The sequence below is a fragment of the Pomacea canaliculata genome, linkage group LG8 (genome assembly GCF_003073045.1).
Source record: "Pomacea canaliculata isolate SZHN2017 linkage group LG8, ASM307304v1, whole genome shotgun sequence".
NCBI classification, from domain to species: domain Eukaryota; kingdom Metazoa; phylum Mollusca; class Gastropoda; order Architaenioglossa; family Ampullariidae; genus Pomacea; species Pomacea canaliculata.
Genome location: NC_037597.1, coordinates 22,643,081 through 22,662,039, shown reverse-complemented (window position 1 = coordinate 22,662,039; position 18,959 = coordinate 22,643,081). Strand labels below are relative to the sequence as shown.

At 36.8% G+C, this 18,959-nt stretch overlaps 2 protein-coding genes across 4 annotated transcripts; one reads left to right on the top strand and one right to left on the bottom strand.

Annotated features, from left to right (window-relative positions):
• Window positions 1-2,794: 2,794 nt before the first annotated feature.
• LOC112570457 lies at window positions 2,795-5,493 on the bottom strand. 3 transcript variants are annotated; one of them, XM_025248880.1, is made up of 2 exons: window positions 4,707-4,755; window positions 2,795-4,373 (listed from the first exon to the last, which is right to left on the bottom strand). In XM_025248880.1, the coding sequence occupies exon 2, from the start codon at window positions 4,268-4,270 to the stop codon at window positions 3,428-3,430; it is 843 nt and encodes a 280-aa protein (XP_025104665.1). In that variant the 5' UTR covers window positions 4,271-4,373; window positions 4,707-4,755; the 3' UTR covers window positions 2,795-3,427. The 3 variants fall into 3 exon arrangements, with proteins under 3 accessions (XP_025104665.1, XP_025104664.1, XP_025104663.1); XM_025248879.1 differs by lacking the exon at window positions 4,707-4,755 and adding an exon at window positions 5,103-5,493 and having other exon boundaries at window positions 2,796-4,373; XM_025248878.1 differs by lacking the exon at window positions 4,707-4,755 and adding an exon at window positions 4,480-4,659 and having other exon boundaries at window positions 2,796-4,373.
• LOC112570456 (thioredoxin domain-containing protein 16-like) lies at window positions 4,783-18,386 on the top strand. Its single transcript, XM_025248877.1, has 21 exons — window positions 4,783-4,997; window positions 5,501-5,757; window positions 6,073-6,155; window positions 6,504-6,583; window positions 7,051-7,125; window positions 7,443-7,564; window positions 7,662-7,752; window positions 8,431-8,593; window positions 9,232-9,386; window positions 9,884-9,947; window positions 10,450-10,597; window positions 11,286-11,429; window positions 11,897-12,134; window positions 12,363-12,496; window positions 13,752-13,836; window positions 14,044-14,170; window positions 14,605-14,765; window positions 14,969-15,065; window positions 15,482-15,583; window positions 15,741-15,855; window positions 16,149-18,386. Exons 2-21 carry the CDS (start codon window positions 5,520-5,522, stop codon window positions 16,493-16,495), a joined length of 2,769 nt encoding a protein of 922 aa, XP_025104662.1. The 5' UTR covers window positions 4,783-4,997; window positions 5,501-5,519; the 3' UTR covers window positions 16,496-18,386.
• Window positions 18,387-18,959: the final 573 nt, after the last annotated feature.

The following is an 18,959-nucleotide window of genomic DNA, read 5'->3' as shown; positions in this document are numbered from 1 at the left end:
CAGTTACTAGATAAATAAAGTCTAATGAGATAAAAATGTGTTTCTTTATTGTAAACTAATTGTTCTGTAACTGCATGATTCCTTGCTTTTTCATAAATTAAATGTTTTTGCACCAGCAAAGATGCTGTTAGAAAAATGAAAGAATGATCGAGTGCATGGCTGAAGATAGCTAACAAACATGCTCAGAAGGGGTGGTGAAAATTTCTATTGAATGGGAAAAAGATCTGCAACTACAGAAACACCTGAACAGGTAAATCTAATTTTTTTTTAAAATGTCTGGTGAACGTTTTGACTGTGCTGTACAGTATTTCGATCAGCAGGAGGAACAAAAGGGGGATAACCCAGATCATGGAGGGACAATGACTATTGTAAAAAGTGTATCAGAAATATCCAATAAATAACAAAGACGAAGAAGCTTCTTAAAATTGAAATTCAAGATATTGTCAGTAAGTTTCAGAGAGCAGACATGCTGAACCAGAGCACCAGCAATATTTGATAACTTCATAGGAAAGTTCCTATAATATGTCCTTTTTTTCACAATCTTGATTTCTTTTAATTTTTTCTTAACAGTTGTAAAATACACTTACGCTATGTTTAGAAGTTTTTCTGACTCTGTATGCACTTATAGGTAGTGAGTTCAGAAAAAAGTTGTCATGTGTATGCAAGTAGTTGCATGACTGAAATATATCCAGGTGGTGATTGTGTGCGAGCGTGCACGCGGATGCAAACATTGTTATACATGATACCACATGTAGTGGTGCAAATGTGTGGTAACTTGAGAAAGTGTGGTCCATCGTTCAGACATGTTCCTCGTGTGGTACGTGTCACTTGGTTTGCCAGACCGTTTTTAGAGCATCGTGATCGGTGAACGGCAGCGACATCAATTGTGAGTATTCGCGAAATAATTCATGGGTTGGGGTTTTTTTTTTTTTTCTTTTTTTTTCCAGATCCGGCTGAATATTGAATGGGAAGCTTCGATTGGTACTGTACGCAGAGTTGTGAGAACTTTCGATTGGTGCTTTCAGCACTCAGCAGGTCATGTTATTGTATCAGAGACAATAAAAAAACACTTAAGTTCTTTATTGTCTCTGATTGTACTGATCGAATAACTACAGTGTGAGTATGAGGTATTGTTTCTTTAAAGCAGCAAGTAGTGCTGTGACATTTGTCATTAAAAATAGACAAAGCCTACAAGAGAAAGGTATAGTTTGTCTTTGTTTAAAAAAGAAAGAACGCGCAAATGTCGGGACGAATGCGTGAGTGATGGACTTGTGAGTACCCGTCACAGAGAGAGAGAGACTTTCACACTTTGGATTATTTTACATGATATATGCAGATTAGTAACTGCGTCATCTTTATTGTGACAAAAAGGCGGAAGTACATATAAATCTCTTCAGCACTGTAATGACAGAAATATCGCGATCCCGTCATGTATTCAACCTCCCTCCCTCATATCTGTGACCCACTATATCAAGCGTCATCCAGACGGCTGTCTTTCCTTCAACGGCCTGGAAGATGTACGGCGATCTTTTAGAGGAGATGATGGCCTCGAGCAGCTTAGCAGGACTGAAGCCATCCGATACTTTAATAGGCTTTGCCCGCCATCTGTGACAGGAAGCCGCGAGCAGAGGCCGAAGTGTGATGATAGCTCCGATTTCAGAGGGTTGCAATGTTAATATGAAATCGTCCTCATCTCATAGCCCACAGTCAATTAATACCTTTTAACCCCTTAATTTCAGTTCTCGGTATTTTAAACTTTAGTAATATGTAGGTGATTCCCGAGGACTGTTGATTTGAGAGAGAAGCACAATGAAATTAGTAATAAAAACATGTTTTTTTTATAGTATTCTTTGAATGACAAGGTTATCACGAGATTAGTTAAAGGCAAATGAAGGACAAAATACAATTTCTTACACACAAACACACACGTCTCTCCCCCTCACCTCTTCATCCTCCACCCCTCCCAACCACATCCGCGCACCTGCATCCTGTCGCTAGTCGACCCCCTCCCGCTCTCCCTCTGTCACGTGGCTGTCACCCGGCCAGCTACCACCACCCCCTATTGCCAGCCTCCACCCTCCCTGTGTGCGTGCTAGGTTCCATCCCACCTAACTGCCATGTCCCACACTACCATACAGTATAATAATTGAGCCCTGCGTGGAATTTCACAACTTAAGTTTGCCTTTTAACAACCACACAAAAGTGGCATAGTAGCGAGAGCAGGTGGTGTCATAGTAAATTTATTTTGCATTGAATTTATAGTCGGGACCGAGCAAAAGTGGTATAATACCGAGAGTGGCATAGTAGCGAGGTGGCATAGTAGCGAGATTTGACTGTATATATATATATACACACACAAGATTGAAAGAATCAGATATAATATGTAGTTTATGACATACCCAAATGCGCGAGTTCATATATAAAAATTTTTTTGTCGATTTGTGTGTAGTGTAAGAACTTTTGATCATGCGAGGAGAATAGGAGAGTATGACCTCAGATGCAAGCGTTGTCACGATTTGTCCAGCCATAAGAAAACGGTTGGAACAGTGCAAACGGAAGGTTCTGCCATGGGGGGCTGGAAATGTCTCGTGATCTGATATCCGCGTGTGCAAGCGGACCCGTTGATTGCCTCAGTGCAGCATCTGTATCTGCACTGCCAAGCGACCGTCTTTATAAAAGTGGAAAAGCTTATCGATTCTGTCACTCTCTAGCGGACACTTGACAGAGCAGACTTCCTCGTCGAGTTTCGCTGCACTGGTGGAGACACGGTTTCCTCTTGATCTGAGGTAATACTTTGTGCAAGCATATTGCGTTTGTTTGGCTATTTCTTGTTTGGCTCTCTAAAATTACGTATGGAATATCATTCGCCGAAAAAGACTTTGCACTGCTAATGTTAATAGAGAAAATAGTATTAATGTGACAGCAGCACAGCTGTGAGTTTATCTATCGTGTTTAGTCTTACGTAGAAAACCCTTGCTTACCTCTTGCGTACCTATAAGGTACAAGGAGAAACGAATGAAAATGTTCTTTATTGTAATCTATTACTTTACACATTGACAACAAAGCGTTTGTTCTTTGAAGATTTTTTTAAGCTAGACTGAGGTTATGAATGTTCTTTTTAAAAAAAAGCATGTTGGTGTTATAATGTGGCATTTTAGATTCTGGGCCTTATTTGAACATGCATTACATATAAAAACAAAATGATGGTTCGTTAGTATTTTTGTGATTGAACTGGCAGCTTTCTCTCATCTTTACCAATACTTAGTATAATCGAAGCAAGGATATATGGGAAATGTTTGAGCATTGATGTATAATGTATGGCCAAACAAGCACAAAAAGCAGAAGGCATAATTTTATCAGCACCTATACATGCATGTCTCCTCGTATCAAGCTGTGTTACAATACACAACATCATCAGTATTATCAGTTACATGTACATCTGTTTTCTGGGGAACAGTGTGTAAAGAGAATCTCTTAACCCTTTGTGAGGGTATACAAATCGTCGCTTGAAAACATAATTATACGCATCTTCATATGACATAGTAGGATTCTCTGCAAACACGTAAGCAACAGCTACAGATCCTGCACGTCCAATGCCTGCTCGACAGTTGACCAAAACTTTTTTGTACTGGCGCCCATGTTTTTGAAGCCATTCAACTGCTTCTTTCAGTTTATCCTCGGGGATTGGGTTTACTGCTCCATCGCGAAGTGGGATCTTTGTGTATAACACTGGGGAACTAAACTTTTCGGGGATCAAATCTAGATTGTCGGCAAGATTTAATACAGCGTCAAAGCCCAGCTGGTCTGCCTTTGATGCTGCTATGAAATTTCCGAGATGAACTGTGCCAAGAATTTTGTTATAGTTAGATCCTTGCGACCATTTCTCACCAAATGGAGGTCGAACCTCGATGATGCCATCTTGCATAAAGCCACTACGCCAGATCCATTCCGTCGCTTGTTTTCGTCGTATTCTGAATGTAAATCGATATTCGCCATCGCTGGTAAGGATCACTGCATTTCCAAAAGTGACATTTATCTGATCTTGAATTGTAGCAGCGTCCCAATTTGGTGCCTCAATAAGGTTAAGGGGAATAGAATGCCAGAGACCTTCAGGGTTGTCTTTATCATATATGTTGGTCCATGCTTCAGCAACGATCTCAGACGGTGAAACTGTTTTTTCCATCACAACACCAATTTTAAACGTCAGAGCTTCCAACATAAACATGACATTCGTTGAAGGTATTTCTGGAAAAGTCCAAGCGATATGCATTCCGCAAGGACGCACAAGTTACGCAGTGGCAGTCTCGACCCTCAGCACCGGAAGCGACCTCCATCGGGAGAAAAAAGTAGATTTGGTTGTTTAGACCAGAGATCTGTTAAGACAATCATTTGTAGAATTGTGAGTTTGACAATACATTTTATTAAGAATGGCATTTTCAAGTCTGACAATAATAATCAATCAATTATTTGGTTAGTTACCAAGAGTTTCTTTTTGAGGTGGTAATGCCATATGGTTGCATAGGTTTTGAAGCCAGCTCAAATCTGGTGTGTTTCGTGCTTTAACCCCGGCCGATTGAGACCAAATATACCAGTTCGTTCATGACCCCTGCAATGACTTACGGTTATTTTTAAATTGAACAGAAAAAAAACATATTAAAAAGATCGAAGTAGTCGCGCCTCTTCACGTAATGAAGTACGAGACTAACCAACATGTGAGGTCAAGTGGCTAAATAAAGGGATCAAGTGATACTGCCATTTCTTTCACCAACCACTTTGTAGCGTTCTATAGATCATGTGACATATATATATAGTATCGGGAAGTCACGTGGGAGTCGTCCCGCTGACGCTTACCGTACTAAGCACCGTGACATTACCGTATGGAATCGTATTGTTTTGAAAAGCACAATTTGCTTGTATATCTGCAACTTAATCAACATTACTTACATTCATTTAAATCGTGCTGTGCTTTCCTTTGCAACGGGAATCCATTCCCAAAGGTCAGTAATTGGAAACACGCAGTGCAGTATATATATAGTCTTATCATGCTTAATAAAAATAAACAAGAAAGAACAAAATCAAAACACCAAAAATACCGACTTTACCTGCTCAACTATCAACCAGCATCATCATTAACCGATAGTCTGGTTTAAGGCACGGGCACAATAATCATATATCCCCCAATTAAGTTCCTTTTCTCCCTGTTTCCTCAAGCATGGAACTTATGTGGTCTAGTCATTGTTGACAGGATCTGAAACCATACAGTAATTTACTCTTTTGAGATCTTGACAGGTAAAGGTACTGCTGATATTTTTGATTCAACTTTCTGTTATCATGTTTTTAGTGGCAATCAATAGGGACACAGCTGCTGCATTATAACTGCATTATTTTTCTTATGTAGTTCATGGTAACTGAAAAAAAAAGACAAAATTCGATAATACAATTAATATTATTCAATGATTTGTCACAACCAGGATTGCTTTTGAACCTCTATTGATTTCAGATCCATCAGTGCTGAAGATATGGCATTATACCTCATCTGGACCGTACTCCTTATAATTACAGTCCCATCAGCAGCTGAAAATAAAATTGAAACGGGACAAAATGATAAAAATCTTTCAAGTCCTAATGCTAGTGATAAAAACAAAACAGATATTTCCCTGAAATATGAATTCAAAAATGCTCTGATCCTTAACTACACTATGCTGCAAAAGCTAAGGAATGCCCCGTCTGTTGGTGTGGCTTTCTTCTATTCAAAACGTAAGTTTTTTTTTTTTTGCTTTGTTTTGGTTTTTTTGCATACATGACTATAGTTTGTAACATCTTAAAATATGAGAGATACTGATCTTTTCACCCCTTATCAGAGTAAGGCTAATTAGGCTCGTAGTTTGCCATAGTAATTAAAGGTTACCAGAGAAGCAGTTTCATTGTCACAATATGATCACAATAAATGAAATTATTTATATAATCATTGGACTATATTTTAAGCTTTAAAACCATAAAGAAATGCCATTGAAGCAACTCAGAGTAATTTACCATGTTCCAAAAAAATAAGCATTGGATTTTTTTCTACAGGTTTTAAAGCAATTCCCCACTTTTTCTTTGAGTATGACAAGTCTGCCGGTTTCTTAAATGCATATGGAATTATGCTTGGAGTGGTAAGAATGCTACAAACTCACACTTCAGAACATTTTGCTGTTTCCACTTGACAGACAGTGCATGGTTATTATCAAAATACCAACATCACTTGCTTGAGTTAACCATAAATCTACTGCTGGTTTAAGATCAAACTGAGAAGTTTAAATTTATTTGTTTGAAAGTTGATTGGACAGGCATATCTTGCCACCTTCATCTCTGGACATTTGAAACGTTGTAGTTTTATATTGTATTTTTATTGTAATTTTTTTCTTTGTTTTTTTCACATAGTTATAAGCTTTAGCATATGGTTAACTATTTTAAAATGATTTTAATTGTTATCTAGAAATAAAATTAACCTATGTCTGTAGGTTGATTGCACAGCTGATGTGGCAGACCTAACAGCTGTTTGTGCAAAGGAAACTAAAAGACGAAAAGTTCTGGCTTACAGGTGAAAAAAAAGAGTCCTGACTGCTGCTCTTGTGAAAAGCATTGATTTGCCACTTAAATGCAGTTTAGTTCAGTAAATATTTTATCAGATTAAGCAATAAAACAGAAAAAAGAAATTGCTGGAGTTTAGAGGAGGAATTTTGCTGTTTTGTATTTTTGTTATTTATCTAATTATTACAACTTCATTTTATTCTGCACTTAAGATTTCTTTGTGTGTTTTGTGACATTCAGAGAGATTGGTGGGGGGGGGGGGTTGTCTGAACTCTCGTTTTAAAAGAGAGATGTAGGGGCAAGTGATAAGCTGTCTTCCCTAGAGGCTAGTTGAATCTGGGGGTAAAAACATTATGAACAAATTCCATATTTATCTTAAATATTGATATATATGTTGATCTGACTTTCTTTTTTATTATTTGACTATAAATGATTTAAATATTTCATTTTGATTTTGATTAATACTTTTTTTCCTAGACAAGGTGAAGAAATGTTGGCACTTGACCTGGATGTAATGTTTGATGTGAACTCAATTATGTCAAATATCCTGCAGTAAGTGTCAGATGCTGTGATAAGATTATTAATACATTGTGAAAAAATATAGTTTTTTTAAAGTGGTCAAGACATAGACTGTAGTCATTTTTTGCCTCAGATAGGGCATTCATGCTATGTTACAGACATTTCTTGACTTGGTAAATTATTAAATCAATACAGCTTTAAATTTCTCTGATTAGTCTGCTTTTGATTAATAGACCTGGAGCATTATTCAGACTGATTCATACACCTAGGTCATTACTGTCACATTCTGATTTCTTATGCCACAATATTAGTATTATCTTTGCAATTTGAAATGATTACTAATTTTTCAGACTGGCTTTATTAAATGATGTGGCCATTATACAAAGTGAGGATGAACGTAAAGCGGTAGAGAAGGAGAATGCTGGGCAAAAGGATGTTATATTTTCTTATCATGCTGCCATTGGCACATATGGTGAGTCATTCTGTCCTGTTTTTTTAATAAATTTTGATAATAAGACATAAGTCATGATGATGGTGATAAAGATTATAAATCTGTGCATCAATTTCAGAGCACAGAGTCTTCATGGAAGTTGCCTTTGCATATCGGGATAAATACAAGTTTTACCTGACCACACATATGAGCAGTATTGCAGGTCTTCAGTGAGTACTTGCTCAAGATTTGTGATGCCCTTTGTATCAAAAGTTTCTGCCTAAAATTTCAAATAGATCTGAATATTTTATGTTTGTCAGAAAGAAAAAAAATTGTAGACATATTTGTTGTTTGGTTTGGGTAAATACATTACTGACCTCACCAACCACGTTTCAAAAAAGACTGAAGACCCATCTGTTTATTTAAGACAGACTTAAACAACCTAGCAACACTTCTGTCTTTATTTTTACTTTTTCTGGTGTTTTATATATTTGTTCACTTTATCTTTTTCTTCTTTATTTTCTGTTTTTTGTTTTTTGTTTTTTCGCTGCGCAATGAGCATTCTTCTGAATGGATACCTGCGCATTACAAATAGACATCATCATCAAATAAATAGACATCATCTTTAATATCATTTGTTGAAACAGCAAACAGTAATAAATATACAACAGACTGTTTAAGAAATTGTGCTCAGTTCCCTCTCCACTCTTCCTCTGTCCACTTTTTTTCTCATTCATTTCTGTAATTGAACATGAGGTACATCTAATATATATTAACATATCCTTGTTTTATTATACCAGCTTTTGTATTTTACTTAATTCCACTGTGTTCCGCTTATTTTAGACATCTGGTGGAATAGTTCAACATAATTTTTTTTTGTTAATGAGTGATTACCTTACTGATGGCAGGAATATCAGTTTGGTGACTGAGAACACAATGAGTGCAGTGTGGATGCTGTATTGTAAGGAGAAATATGATGCCTTAAATGGATGCCATAGCAACAGCTACAGAGGACCCTTAACTCTTCAAGGTTTTGCAAGCTTTGTGAAATTGCTATCTCAGCCTAGGGTGGTAAGCATGAATTTGTGCACTTGTCTGGGACAGTGGCAGATAGTGTCCACTGGTTCATTACTATTTGTATTGTGTAATACATGTACTATGCAGAGCGAATCACAACATGACAATTTCAGGAGGTACCCTATAGGAGACAGGGAGAGAGTAAGTAGAGGGAGCAACCTACTGAGTAAGCAAGAGTGAGGAGGTTAGCACCATGTTTATCTCCCCTGTCATTTTGTGGCCAGTTTCTCTCCTACCACAACTACTACCATCTACTATGGTTTGATGTTTTGCACTGTCACAAGATGAGATGTCACCAAAGCACATTATGTTAACTACCTTTCACTCAAATACCTGCTCTTCACCTTCCCCTTTGTCGTGTCACCCTCCCACTTGCCTAGAATGAGCTGTTGATCTCAACAGATTAGAAAGGGACATAGGGAGTGCAGCCATTGCAAGAGTACAGTTGTTCCACTTTTTTCACCACGCTGAGATCACACATATCAGTTACTCAATGGCTGAAGCCTGACTCAAAGAAAGTGGCAGATTGAAAATTGGCTATAACTTCATAGGTTGAGTTCATGACAGAAATCAAACCAGACTAGTTGCCAAGTTAATTGGTCTTTTACTCAATTTTATTTTCTTGTCACCAGTTTTACCATCTGCAAGATGGCTTAAAGCCTTCTTGTGAAACAATGCCATGCATTCACATAAGGCACACTTCAGATACAAAAGCATCTGTTGCTGCTGTCATTGATGCCATCCAGTTTATTGTGCATGGGATGGCTAGATTAATAGTGGAAGAGAGGTAGGTGATTCTTCTTAAAGCTGTTATTGCACCATAATTTTGCATTTCTCAGCCTTTTATATTGATTTTAAAAATAATTTTTTTTGGGTCCTGTATATGAACTTTCTAAATTCTAGATTTTTAAAAATGTGAAATCCTTAATCTGTTTCCTCGGCACTTAATACTTCATGTTTTATAATGTTTTTTTCTTTTTTTAAGAAAACACATGGTACTTTCAGTCTTTAGACATCAACAAGTGAAGAAAGTGAAATTCTTGATGATCTGTTGGAACACAGCTAGGTTTTTATGGCCAAGACTACAGTCAAGAGGAGAGCTAAAAGCACATGTTCAATTGGTGTATCCATGTTTTCCATCTTATGAAATAAAATCACATAGTCTCATTTGTGTGGGTGCGTAGGTTGATATGTAAATTGCATGTACAGCATTTAACAGTACGTGTGTACATTACATTAGTGATAAGATGATTTTAAAGAAATCGCTAATATTTTCTTTCACAGGCATCCAAGTGTTATCCCACCATTGACACCTGACCCACAGATTGAATTGTCAAAACCTGGAATGGTATGTACTCACACTTAGGATCATACTCTGTGAGAAAAATTACATCATTTTATGTTTAAATTCTTTTTCTACATGTCGGACTTTATTACAGACTTAGATGCATTGCTATATAGCCTTAGTTGTTGGATCCGCAAGATTTAGCAACGCCTTTCCCACCTTTCAAAAATGTAAGACTACTTTTAAGTGGAGAAAGAAGACGTAAATATAGCTTTAGATCTGGTCATGATGAAGCATGTTTATATCTAGGAACCAGCACATTTAAGGGAAAAACACTAGTCAATCAATAAGAATAGTTAGGTCTAATATTTTGGCTTTAAAATTAACTAAGTTTATGCTATGATGTGTTATTTGCTCTTCTGTGTAGCTGTTCACAAAAACATGTAAGGAAAGGCTAGTTTCATTTACCATTTTGAAAGTTACATGCATTTCATATGCGTTCAAAATATCATTATTTAATATCACCTGTTTATGTGTGTGTGTGTACATGCATGATTGCACTCAGGAAAAGAGTATAATGATGGAACAAGAGTGGACGAAGGAAAATGTGGAGGCTTTCATTTCATCCGTTCTTTTCGGCAAGGAGACTGAGATGGCACAGGGAGTTAGTCCACCTTCGTTTAGTGGTGAAAGTCAAAATGTCACTGAAGATAGTAAGTATCATGTTCTTGTATGAATAGGTATCCCATTTAATTAAAAGAGTTCATGGGATTTAGTGGCCTTCTGCTTTATAACATTTGTATACCATTGCTGTACAAAAAAAAAAGAAAATAAGGGAAGACTTTGTTACCCTCAAATACTTCATCTGTTTACAAGTTTAATATGACCTTGCAATTACTTCCTAAACATTTATTTCAAATTTTTGGATATTGTAAAGGTTGCTGTGAGCAAAAAGCCTTTAAAATGTTTTGATAAATCTGGACAGTACTGCTATCCAGATTGCAAAAATTGGTGTTAATTCATAGTGAATATCTGTAAGAACTGTAGGTTAATTTAGCATGTTGACTATGCCTGGTTGGTGCAGAACATTATTTTACAAGAGTACTCCTTTTTAAATTGTGCTTTTCTTCAGTGCTCAGCTGAAGTGATGATGATAGTCATGGAAAAGCTAATGATAATAATGATATTTTTCTTTGGACTTTTATTTAATGTTTAATGTTTCAGTATTGATGCAATTATGCATCACACCATTAATGCATGTATATATGTATTTGTGGGTATGTTCATAAATTCTATTCGTGTGTAAGCTTGTGTGGAGGGGGATTATGTACACACCCTCACCCTTACCCACTACCCCAACAAGCACACACAGCTTTTTCATGAGGTGACCTTTTTGTGCAGTTGTAATGGACATTGATGATATGGTCATGCATGTAGCAGTGCATACAGAGGTAATTCCTGAGCACCTACCAGCACTCGGTGACATGTCCTTTCCAGAGACAGTGGCTGCAAGAAAGCTGCTTGTGGTCTATTTCTATTTACCATGTAAGTAAAGGAAGCATTTGTTGTTTGCAGTTCTGCTTGCATGGATGAAGAATAAATGCATATTACTTACCAAGTTAGGGTACATCTTTTTGTTTCTGCATGTTTAGTGGGGAGCCCAAGAGCTGGAGAAGGAACTCAAATAAGCACTAAGAACATTGCATTAGGAGTGGAGACAATTTAGCTCTAATTTCCTCTTTTCTTTGGTGGCATTCATTTGAAATCTATTAAAGATATACTCCTCAAGAGGGCAGACAAGCCAGGTGAATCTATAGGCTAAGGAAAACAATATTATTTATAAGAACTACATCCCACAATATAAAATGACATTGCTTTGGAGAATGTCAATATTAACTGTTGTAGCAAGATTTTAGATTGGTTTTTTTAAAATTTAGCTTATAATGGTGGTTCACTTTCATGAAGTTTTAGCATGCTTATTTACATGCTGAGTTAAGTGTCATCCATTTCAGTTGATTCAAGAAGCACAATATTTCTACATGAGCTAGAGGAGGTTGCCAGTAACATAACAGATCTCCAAAAGGACCCTCATGGTCATCCACTTGCTCGAGTAAACTGTTATGACTGGACTGATGTGTGTCAGAAAGAAAACATTACCACATACCCAACTTTGCGTGTATACAGGAATGGTCAAAGACAAGATTATAATGATGTTTTGGACAAAGATGTCGTTATTCGCATGATAAGGCTGTGAGTATTACATGCACTTTCTAATCATTCTTACAAATGGCCATCACCTTTTTGTCCTTTATTAAATTTCTCTGTTCTTTTTATATAATTTTTTTTTATTCAGCCCATGCTTAAACCATTTTTGAATGTGAAAGATGTGAAACTTAGAAATAAAAAAAGTAGAAAATATTTTTTTAAAAAATTTGTGTGCAAAAATCTTATATAAAGAATGTTTATATATCAACGAAGTCTGCAGATGGAGCAGCCTCTTATCCTGAAGACTGTAAACGAAGTGACAGATTTCCTAAGTGGGCGAATGCCAGAAGATGCAAAGCTTATGACTGATAACTTGGTCATTTTGAGGCCCTCATCTTCCATGAAGGGTATGTCATAAAAAACAGTTCACCAGCAGAGGAGATAAACCTTAAATGCACAAGTGTGTATTGGTTTGTTTGGTTTTGTAAAGTGCTTTGATGGTTGGGTAACCAAAAAATTGCACACACACATCCACTCTCTTTCTCTCACAGGCACCATACATCATCCACATATTTATCACTACTGATCACATATGTAGACACACCCAAACACGTGCAATCATGCTGATATATATGCATACATAGATGCATACACACATAGACTCCAGCCTCGTTGTCGATTCTGGGACGTGTGCGTCTCGGTTCTGTGTGGAGTTGTCCATTTTTGTAGAAAGCGAACTTCCCTTCTTCACGGGCTTTTGATATGTTATTAGCCTGAAGTCTCGTCAGGTCAGAGGCTACTCTAATACCGGCCGTTCGAAGCTTGTCCCTCACATTTTTGTCGCTTAGTAGCACCATTTTATCGGACCATCGATGAAATTGTACAATCATGGGTCGGGGGCGGTTGTCACCAGTCCTCTTAAACCCAAGTCGATGGGCCCGCTCAATGTCCTCGGCACACCATGATTTTACATCACATAGTTCGTTCAGGAGACTAATCACTTTTGAGCTGCACTCTGTGTAGTTCTCACTGGTACTTTCTTGTATGCCGAACAGCCTAATATTTTTTCGCCTGGACACGGCCTCGAGCTTGTCCATTTCCGTTATGATTTCATCCATTTTTTCTTTTAATAGTTCATTTTCCTCTGCTAATTTGTTAATTCGTCTCTCATTTCCAAGTACCTTTTCTTTGACTGAATCAATACCTTGTTGAAGCCTGGAAATGTTTTGTATCAAGGAAAAAAAAAAAAAAATCAAAAAAAAAAAAAAAAAACACACATAGACTTATATTCAGTCCTGACTCGTGCCACAGTGCAGTTCACAAAGGATCATACTTTAAGATAAAAATTGCTTCTTAGGTATGATGTTCTGGCCTGGATGTATTTGTAGCTGAGCCCAGAGGGCATACAACAAAATAAGCCATTGGTTGAGAGGGACTTGTTGACCATAATCTTTTACACCCTGCACAAACTGCACTGGGCATAGATTGTGCCTGCAGAGTGCAAGTCACAGACAAAGTTTTGCATTTTTAAGTAATGCTTAGCTCTTTGTAGGAAAGCAGTTTGTATTTTTTAGGGATTGCAGGTAGCATATAAAATTATATATATAGTCTTATAGCTGACATTACTTTTGTCACTATATAACTAAACTGGTTTTGTTACAGAGATGGAAGATTATGGATTGGTTGTTAAGTCTTTTGAGAGTCACATGCTGTTTGCTGTAGTGGATCCACAAGTTGATACTAACTAGTAAGTACCTTTTGCTGTTTGTATTTTAAAACGGAGAAGTGGGTATGCATAAAATAAAGATGTATATGTTCACATAACTACAATTATGACTGGTTGGGTTCATGGGTGAGATTTGCTGCTTGTTAAATGTTTAAACATTGCTGACATAATTATATTTTTACAGATTTCATAATTACATTTCAAACTAAATGAGTTCCCAACAAATAGTGTTCCAGAGACAAGTATTGTACACGTGAGGCTTTCTGACCACCACATGCCTATTGAGACACTGCATGATCCATTTGATGCAGAATCAATGAAAAGCTTCCTTATGAAGGGCCAGTTTCATCTTTTGGTAGGCTACCATGCTAGTACTTTTTAATGCAAAAGTTTGCATTGTCTGAGTAATCTAAATGACATAAGTTCTGGTCAGCTCTCACTCATTCTCACTGGATGAAAACACATTTGAGATCTCTCCATCTTTCTTGAAAAGCATGTCAGATTTCCCTGAAATGAACTACTTTACTGCGTCTGTAATTTATTCAGTTTTACAGTGTATGTTTATGCATGCAGTAGTCTTGAAGTATATAATACTCTAAAGGCGCATGGCATTTAATCAAAATGACGGGTTATGTTTGATTCTAATTCCACTTTCACTGGATGAAAATACAATTTGCATAAAACTGTGTACAATAAATATGATTAGGATGCTGTTGTTCAAGAATGCCAAATATTTTTTGTTCCAATTTATCTCAATAAATACTGGGGTCCTTCATTTTATTTTTGCAGCCTGAACTTACACATTTGAACTTCCCAGCTTTGTATGCAAAGAAGCAACCATTTGGAGTCCTGTTTTTAAGTAAAGATGGTGCAGAATCACAAATTCTGGAGGAAAATGTTGTTGCAATAGTTAAAGCAAAAATGTTTCCAGAGGTCATATTCTGCAAGATGTAAGTTCAAACTTTCAGAAAACTTCAACTTGTTCAAAAATAATCCACAAAAAAAAAAATTTAAGTTAAATATTTATATGTAGGCTTGAGGGTCCAGTACATGTTTGTGAATAAAGTCAATGTAAACCACACAGATACGCTCTATTTATAAGATGCCATCCTTTTGTGCTGTTCATCAAAACTAATTGAGATCTGCATTACAGGACAATAGATAGTGATGATTCCATTGCATCCAGCATTCTTCGTCACTACCTAGGAAGCCTGCTGGTTCCTTCATTAGTCATTGTGTGGCATCAGGAGGTCAGTTCTAGATTCTTAATTCAACCATCTACAGTGAGCTTAAATATTTTATTTGCTTATTATGTAAAGATGCAAAATGTAGCCTAGACATCATGATGCACTTAAAAATGGGAGGAAGTGAAAGGCATGGCATTTCATGAACTCTGCCTGGAATACATTTATCAGCATTCATGTGGTGGCAGAGACAATTGCTCAGAATAATGTGTTCTTTCACAGACTCATGCTTCAACAAAGACTGAGATTGGTTACTGTTCAAAAAGGCTGTTCCCAATCTCTTCCACCTTTCTTGCTCTTTGTCGAAGTCCATTTAGTAAATCGATTCATTTCACATCATAAATATAGCTGCCAATTCTTAAAAGCTTAGGCATGTAATTTCTTCATATTGTAACATGTACACTTCTTTTTTTTTCCCACAGGGGAAAATCTTTGCACAGTATGGTCCAGATACCTCACAGTTCTCAGAGAAAGCATTATCCAGTTGGATCAGAGGTGTCTTTGATGGGAGTGAGAAACCTTTCAGTAAGTAATTTTGTTGGAAGCTTTTATCATGGAATGTAGTTAAATGTAGTGACACTTCTGCATGATACAAGTATGTAAAAACAATGTTATTATTTTACTGTGCAAATGGTTATCTGATCACCCACTGTCTCTTGAACTTATGTTGTCTGTCTTTAGAAGGGCCTTCGAAAGGGAGAATGGAAGCCACATGGACAACATTATGACTTCTTAACACTTATTGAGCATGAAAGGCAAATGAAAAACACAGATGAAGAGGAGATGATTAACCCAGGTAAGAAGTCTATAGGCACATGTCATTGAAGAATGTCAGGCAAAAGAAGATTCTATTGCTTTTGCTTTTTGCTGTAAGTAGAAAGCAATGATTTGCTCTTACCTCATGTCCCACTGTATTAGCATAAAGTGGTCTTGATATTCTTTGTATATAATGGCATATCTTTGTAACCATGCTTGAAATGATATTAAAAAAAGCTCTCAATGCTTCAGAAACATCTTTAAAGTAATGCCAAAAATAAAATTTAAGGAGTGAACTCCAGACAAAAAAAAAAAATTGCTTTTTTTTAACAGATTCATCTTCGATGTGTGATGGTACTGACTGTGACATGACCATGCAAGGAGCCACAGGGACAGGGATAAAAATGATGGCAGAAAAAGAGGATGCAGATTCTGACATCCGAAATACAATGTTGGAGCTACAACATTCTCGTCTGTATTCTGGCAAGGAACGCAGGTCACACACCTCTGGTGCAGCTCAGCATTCAGAGGCAGCAGTTTCCACAAAGAAAAACGCAGAGATGGAAATAGAAGCTGCTGCCCCACAAGCAGGTGGCCATGCCAGTGATTCTACTGGTGCTCACCCTGCTCTTTCAGATAATGCTGAAATGAAGAAGATGGATAAACACACAGAACTTTAGAGTTTTACAGGTTCTGCACAGTACAGTGGATGATATGCTTTCATCCATAAAAATATGTCAGCAGAAGTGTATTCAGTGTCTGTGATCCCATAGTATTAAAATGTTGATATGTGTTGTGACAGTCTATGCTATGATCTGACAAATCAGCCGCCCAATAACTTTTATCTCTTTACATATTTGAATACATTTTATTTTAATTCTGTTAGGACTGAAGTTTACTTTGGGAATATGAAATACTTTGTATATACTCATTTATGGAGTGTGCAAGGATAGTTTGGGCAGTTGCCTCATTTCGTTATTTGAATTTTAGTTTTACTTGAAATCCTATGGCTGAATTTTGCTAACATTAAAGGATCTCCAGAGCTGAAAATTAGTCGCGGTTTATTCTCAAGCATAACTGGTATTTCCAGATAATATGTTTGTAACAACTGGCAGGTTTGCTGATCAAAATCAAACCATTCCATCACTTCTTACATTTACACGAAGGTATCTTTTGTTATTTAAGAGTTTACCTTGCAGTCCTGAGATATAACATGAACATGCAGTAAATCGTGTTCCTTCTTTTTGTCATTGTTTTGATATTTTTGTTACAGGTTAACAGAAGCTTCTGTGATAAGAGCATTTGACACTTGTGCTAACATTCTAATGCTGCTGATGAAAACAGCTGGGTTTTTCCAGAATTGCATATTTTTCATAGAACATTTTTGTTTGTTGTTTTTAAATACTATTTTAGGTTAGAAAGTGATGCACAGTTTGTACAATATATTTTGCAAATGAACTGTTTTTTTAATCAATCATCTTACAAAAGTTTATTTAAATAGATTGATATGATATTATTCTGAGAGAGAGAGAATGTGTGTGTATGTGCATGCACATGTACTTGAACATGCAAAGGCATTTGATGTGTCCGTTGAAATGAAAATATTTTTCGTTATTACTGCCTTTGTCCTTACATTGGTCTCTCCCCATTTTTGTTGAGCGGCCCGGTGGCGCAACGGTTAGCGCTGTTAGCGCCTGTCACCAATACAGTGAAGGTTGGCTGCCCAGAGTTCATTTCTCGTCTCGGGCACGCTGTTCTTTCTCTGCACGTGGCATCTGTTTACAGGGCTGGCTGCCTGCCGTAATATAGCCTCAGTTGCTGACACGGCGTAAAACACCAAATCCCCCCCCCCTCCCCATTTTTGTTTCTCTCTCTCTGTGCTATTTGGAATTTGCTTTGCTTAAGAACTGTTTTTTGCATTTATTTAATTCTGTCTCAAGCTTTTTCTCAAGTGTACTAGTTTTCTTTTGAACAAATGGTCAGAATGTTTAAACTTTATTATAAAGGTTACTGAACAAATTGTGCTGGAACTCTATTGGTATTTCGAACTTGACAGAAAGACAACTCATCTCTTTCAAAGACCAAATCAACCCATGTAAGACCAAATAGGCCCAATCCAAAACACAAATTCTGTATTGATCTGTCCAGCTCCTATTGCAAGCATTTATCTCTTTAATGCCAGAGCATTAAGACTAAGACTAAGAATATCAGTTTCCTGAAACAGCCTTAATAGCAAATTCACCTTGAAATGTGCATTGTCTGTGAACTGTGTATAAAGCACAGTTAAATTTGTTGCATCTGTTTTTGTTTTCTGATTTTGTTACCTTCTGTTAACACATAGAACTCAGTAATAAATTTAAAACAATAATTATGTTTTTACCATCAAGGAATGTTATTTATATTTAAATCAATCTTCTTTATCAGCAATTTAAACTATATTGGGCCAAACAAACTGCCAGAATTAAAAAAAAATCTACAGCCTTGTGCTAATCTGCGCTAATATTACATGTCAGCTGTGTAAATTTCTTGCAGAAGATTTGTCAAAATAAAGAAGTCAAAGTGCACCAGGAATTATATGTCTTTGCATTGTCACTTGTGATCCAAGAGTTTTTCATAGTTTGCTTTAAATTGAATACATTTTGCTTTTTTTTTTGAGGCAGTGACATTTTATGAGATGGTTTGAGTACTGCTGTAGTTAAGCATTCAACATCAATATAGGCTTTTAGGCAGTTTAAATCTTTTTCTTAAATGTGTTCTGAGCTTCAGGCTTGGCTGGACATTGGGAAAATTGAAATAGCTGTTAAGCAGAGACAATAGTATAATTCAAAGACCAAAACTGATTTACTTGAGTATTCCTGTCTTTATTACAATCGTTTGCCATGTCCGCAAGGCCTGTCCACTTGGTGGGTATTTTTATGGATGGGAATGAGACAATTATGCTCATCCAACCCAAACCAGCTCCATAGTCCATCTGCAGTTCATACATTCAGTTTTAAAACGGCCTTTGATTAAAACTGTGGTCTTAAAACCAAATTGACCAGTGATGTTTTCAATCCATTCAGCGGTCGCCTATTTAATGTGGTGAATCACCTTGTCTGAATCCATTTCCCCTTAAAATTACCTGCTAAAAGAACAAGTGGGGTG

Bases quoted from the DNA above. Each gene is read 5' to 3' on its own strand.
- LOC112570457 (XM_025248879.1), bottom strand. From the start codon at position 4,270: ATGCATATCGCTTGGACTTTTCCAGAAATACCTTCAACGAATGTCATG.
- LOC112570456 (XM_025248877.1), top strand. From the start codon at position 5,520: ATGGCATTATACCTCATCTGGACCGTACTCCTTATAATTACAGTCCCA. The intron at 5,758-6,072 runs GTAAGTTTTTTT...TTTTTTCTACAG, and splicing joins GGCTTTCTTCTATTCAAAAC to GTTTTAAAGCAATTCCCCAC. The intron at 12,497-13,751 runs GTATGTCATAAA...GTTTTGTTACAG, and splicing joins GCCCTCATCTTCCATGAAGG to AGATGGAAGATTATGGATTG.